Raw genomic sequence first — 5,443 nt, forward strand, 5'->3', positions numbered from 1 at the left:
AATGTCAATGTATGATCTCACGAATATAGCACCGACTGAGACGTAATCAAGTTTTAGTCGACTTAGACTTAGACTTAGCAATGTAAGATTTGGTTGGGAAGCGTATCTCCACCCTTGGGTGGCCGCGTGTATATATTGATGAAGGCGAGATAGCCAGCCGTGGCGTACACGAAAGGAACTATCGCTAGGATGCGTTCCAGGTTACAGAGTTCGAATACAGGATGTTACAGAAGAGGAGATAGATCACAAGATGAACTTAAAACAGTATTCTATCTCTATCATCTAACAAGCAAGACTATTTCTCGATAGCTGGTGATGGGACCTCCTCACATCTCACTCACACGTTGTCAATCCCCCCACTGCATAATACGTAATAGAGATGGAAGAGAGAAGGGCTGTGCTAGACTACTGGTACGTACACGCATTCTCTCTCCCGGAGAGCTTGAGAAAGAGAGAGTGAGATCCATGGCGACCTACCGTCCGGACAGCAACACCCTCCTGGCGGACGACTCGATCCTGGAGGTACGCACGCATACCACCAGATCGATCTGCTACTACTACCGACTATGCCGGCCGGTCACATGCATGATGGATGTCTCCCAAGTAGTAGATTACTAATTTTGCACCCCACACCACATATGCAGTACGTGCTGGAGACGACGGTGTACCCGCGGGAGCAGGAGCGCCTGCGCGAGCTCCGCCTCATCACGCAGCAGCACGCCAAGTACGACGTCGCTCGTTGCCTTGCCAGCAGCATATATCCAGGTCTTTCATGGGGTCGTGCACCGGCCGTCTGAGCTCGATCTGTTTACGTTGTGTTGTTGCTGGCCTCTCCAGGTCCTTCATGGGGTCGTCGCCGGACCAGATGCAGTTCTTCTCCGTCCTGCTCAAGATGATCGGCGCCAGCAACACAATCGAGGTCGGCGTGTTCACCGGATACTCACTGCTCACCACCGCTCTCGCCCTCCCCGCCGGCGGCAAGGTCCGTCCCCGTCGCCTCTATGTTTCATTTCATACATATGGCACTTCACCCAGCCATCCTGATAGATATTAGCCGGAACGGACACACAGGTGGTGGCGATCGATGCGAGCCGGGAGTACTACGAGCTGGGGCGGCCGGTGATCGAGAAGGCCGGCGTCGCGCACAAGGTGGACTTCCGCGAGGGCGACGGGGTCGCCGAGCTCGACAAGATCCTGTCCGAGGACGGCGGCGCCAGGGCCGGCACGTTCGACTTCGCGTACGCGGACGCGGACAAGCTGCAGTACGCGGGGTACCACGAGCGGCTGCTGCGCCTGGTGCGCGTCGGCGGCGCCATCGCCTACGACAACACGCTCTGGGGCGGCTCCGTGGCCATGCCCCGCGACAAACCGGGCAGCTCCGAATACGACCGCCGGGTGCGGGACAGCTTCCTTGAGTTCAACGCCGCCGTCGCCGCAGACGACCGCGTCGAGGCCTGCATCGTCCCCATCGCCGACGGCGTCACGCTGTGCCGCCGCGTCAAATGAAGTGCTCCGCTCTAATCATCGATCGAGTCAGATCTCAGATGCATCTGCGAGTCGTGTCATTTCGTGACAATGATGTCCTACCTGGTTTCTCACCGTTCTGTCGACTTGTGGAATCGGGTGAGCTTATCTTTTGAAATTTCTGGCATCCATCACGTGAACGTTTATTGCTTTCGAGTGGGCCTCGATTCCCGTCACGCTAGCAAACCAGTGCAGTACTGTACGGGTGCTGTACAGTCACTGTCATGTGGGACCTGACCCCACATGTCATCTATACTACGACACCATACAGTACTGTAGAAGATCTCAACCCAACCAATATGGCTGCTCATCTATGTGCTCAACACCAGTGAGTGAGGTTGTCGGAAGTGTCTTTTGTTCAACTTTGTTCTAAGCTTCCTCCCTGATTGTATTGCCCGCGAATGTAGTATTATTGAGTAATTAATAAAGCTCCTGAATTATAAAATTACCGTCACGCTAGGTTTACCTCCTCGCGCCGATACAGGCGGCATCAGACTTCTTCCCGTCCCCGCCTGCATGATCCCTACCGGCTACTCCCACTCGGGCCGATCCAGGGGTGATCCTTTTATTGCTGCTCGGCCTTGGTGCGGCTGCTCGGAGGGTTGTCTGTATCGTGGGTTTTTGTCATTGAGACTCTTCCGGGTGTTGAGTCCCATTAATATTCTTTTAATATTCAAAAATAGACTAGCAAGATGCCCGTGCGTTGCACGGAACATCAAGATGCATATGTATGAGTAGTTTATCTTGTAAGAGAAAAGGATAAACGAGGGAAATCCTTATCTGCAAGTGTGAAGAGAGGTGCGGGCATCTTTTTGCAATGCCATAGTTTGCTTCTTATCCGTCAGATATAGATCGGACGGTCTATATTACACGATGACAGGCACACCATCACCACCAACTTGGTCTTTTATAAGAGTAGAGATGCGGAAGGTGAGATTCAAACTCATTACGTCTTCCCGTCCCTGCCCGCATGATCCGTACTGGCGACTCCCACTCCGGCCGATTCAGGGATGATCCTTTTTGTCGCTGCTCGGCCTTGGTGTGGCTGCTCGGAGGGTTGACTGTATCGTGGCTTTTGTCACTTAGACTCTTTTGGGTGTCGAGTCCCATTAATATTTTTCTAATATTCAAAAATAGATGCAGGCAGTGAGATTCGAACTCATTATGTCTTCTAGTCCCCGCCCGCCTGATCCCTACCAGCGACTCCCACTCGGGCCGATCCATGGGTGATCCTTTTGTCAATGCTCGGCCTTGGTGCGGCTGCTCGGAGGGTTGACTGTATCATCGGTTTTTGTCACTAAGACTCTTTTGAGTGTCGAGTCCCATTAATTTTTTTTAATATTCAAAAATTGATGCGGGCGGTGAGATTCAAACTCATTACGTCTTCCCGTCCCCGCACGTCGGATCCCTACCGGCGACTCCCACTCGGGCCGATCCAGGGGTGAACCTTTTGTCGTTGCTCGGCCTTGGTGTGGTTGCTCGAAGGGTTGCCTCTATCGTGGGTTTTTGTCACTGGGACTCTTTCGGTTGTTGAGTCTCATTAATATTCAAAAATAGATGCGGGCAGTGAGATTCAAACTCATTACGCCTTCCTGTCCCTGCCCGCCGGATCCCTATCGGCGACTCTCACTTGGGCCGATACAGGGGTGATCCTTTTGTCGCTGCTCGGCCTTGGTGCGGCTGCTCGGAGGGTTGACTGTATCATGGGTTTTTGTCACGCTGAGACTCTTTCGGGTGTCGAGTCCCATTAATTTTTTTAAATTCAAAAATAAATGCGGGCAGTGAGATTCAAACTCATTATCCGCCCCTCCCCGCCAGCCTGATCCCTACCGGCGACTTCCACTCGGGCCAATCTAGGGGTGATCCTTTTGTCGCTGCTCGACCTTGGTGCGGCTGCTCAGATGGTGACTGTATCGTGGGTTTTTGTCACTGAGACTCTTTCGGGTGTCGAGTCCCATTAATATTTTTCAATATTCAAATATAGATCTAGACATCAGCCGGTAACACTGCTGGAACATGCAAATAAACTAGGCTTAACTAAGCTGACAATTAGCTATAACAAGCATCTGAAGCTGCACGCGGTAGTAGCATATAAATTTGAAATAGCAAGAACTTGGATAGCAGTACAACACTACTGGTAGGTACATAAGCAACAAAGTAGCAGTGGACGTGTATTGAGTTCAGCGTGGCAAGTATGAAAAGTTTGTTACTCACCCTCCATAGCATCATTCTCTTGTTCAGAAATCTAGACAGTGCTGACATCTTTTCAGTGAAATGACAACAAAGTCGGTGTATCTTTTCACTGAAGGGAACTGGTTCCATGCTCCCATACTATATATTGTCAAATGCAGATACTTCCTCCGGTCCTTTTTACTCCGCACATTAGCTTTGACTGAAGTCAAAGTTTGCTAAGTTTGACCAAATTTATATTAGAAAATATTAACATCTATAACATCTAATAAATATAATATGAAAATATATTCCGAGATGGATCTATTAATAAATGTGTTGTTATGTGAATGTTAATAATTTTTTGTATAAACTTGGTCAAAGTTGGATGAGGTTGACTTTAGACAAACCTAATGTGCAGAGTAAAAAGGACCGGAGGGAGTAATGTTTTGAGACACCAATGCATGATTGGGTTGTTCCCACCGATTGTTGTTGTGCAAGCTTATTACCTTTCAAATAGCAATGTCTTATGTATCAGTAGTGAAACACAATAATAAAGAAATATTCGTCTAAATAACTAAAGTGAAAAATAAAAATATAACACGGCATTTGCTACTTCAGTCTATGTGCAACCCCTTAATGGTTAGCCAGGGAAGAATTTGTACCTGACTGAGCAACAAATGTTTATATAACAAGGGACGGTTCTTATATATAACAAATTGCGTAATACCATAGTGATGTACAGAACGATAAGAAAATGCATTACAATACCTTCTCTTGTGCATCCTAAGTATCTATTTCGGATATCGATATCTTGAGCTTTCATAACGTAATGAACTTTCAATATCTATTGGAATTGCCTTCAAATATAATGGATTTCTATTTCTGGTCCTAGTTTATGTATCAAGTTCATTCGGAACAGTGACATACTAGAATTGCTTCAGGACTGCCTCCACCAAGCATGGAGTACAACTCTAGGCTGGTCAAGAACCGCCAATGCACATATCACCATAGTTGGCAGAGGCCGATCAAGCTCCAACCACTATGACCGACATAGAGAACTTGCCTTGTACTGATAGATCGAGCTCAGCTGCTGGTGACGATTGGACATGCCCCATGGTAGCCGGCTTCACATGAGGGGCTAGCGCCATGACACCCACTCCAGCGACTCGGAGAGGAATCACCTGAACGACACCGACTCCCCCAGCGCGTACATCCAATCCTGAAATCAGATGTGACTTTAACCAAAATTTTGGGCTATCACTTGGAATGGAATGGAACACTAATTATGATATCATTTTTTAGCCGAGACCGTAAAATAATTTTTCTACGGTAATTTCATTAACATTAAATATTTACAAGTACAAAATAGCAACATAATTCAATCAATCCCAGTTCTGCGAAACATGATAAAAATCAAAGGTGTTGATCAATCCAGCTGTTTTATTCTCTCTGCTTTCTGTGGCCTGGACTTAATCTGTTCTGCCCATAGTCCCTCTTTAAGATGATATTTCCAGCAAACAAGATGTGGAACAGCCCATCTGAAGATCTTTTCATTTCTGTATGACCAAATACCCCAACAGCCAACAATGATGATCTCAAGAGCATTATCTCTAGGGAGATGAATAAGGGAGAGAGTGATCTCATCGAATGATGAAATGCCTCTCTGGTGATTAGGAATAATATGACCCCAACAGAGCAGAGCAAATGGGTAGTTCCAAAACAGATGTGTAATAGTTTCCTCCGTGTT

The 5,443-nt window shown here is 47.7% G+C and overlaps 1 protein-coding gene across 1 annotated transcript; it reads left to right on the forward strand.

Moving 5' to 3' along the window:
* The first annotated feature begins 335 nt into the window (after positions 1-335).
* LOC119334278 (tricin synthase 1-like) lies at positions 336-1,680 on the forward strand. Its single transcript, XM_037606874.1, has 4 exons — positions 336-522; positions 645-724; positions 838-982; positions 1,072-1,680. Exons 1-4 carry the CDS (start codon positions 466-468, stop codon positions 1,504-1,506), a joined length of 717 nt encoding a protein of 238 aa, XP_037462771.1. The 5' UTR covers positions 336-465; the 3' UTR covers positions 1,507-1,680.
* The last annotated feature ends 3,763 nt before the right edge of the window (positions 1,681-5,443 follow it).

Source organism: Triticum dicoccoides, chromosome 7A (assembly GCF_002162155.2).
Source record: "Triticum dicoccoides isolate Atlit2015 ecotype Zavitan chromosome 7A, WEW_v2.0, whole genome shotgun sequence".
Taxonomy (NCBI): domain Eukaryota; kingdom Viridiplantae; phylum Streptophyta; class Magnoliopsida; order Poales; family Poaceae; genus Triticum; species Triticum dicoccoides.

Coding starts and splice junctions, on each gene's coding strand:
- LOC119334278 (XM_037606874.1), top strand. CDS start 466: ATGGCGACCTACCGTCCGGACAGCAACACCCTCCTGGCGGACGACTCG. Junction 523..644: donor CGGACGACTCGATCCTGGAG/GTACGCACGCAT, acceptor CCACATATGCAG/TACGTGCTGGAGACGACGGT. Junction 725..837: donor ATCACGCAGCAGCACGCCAA/GTACGACGTCGC, acceptor TGGCCTCTCCAG/GTCCTTCATGGGGTCGTCGC.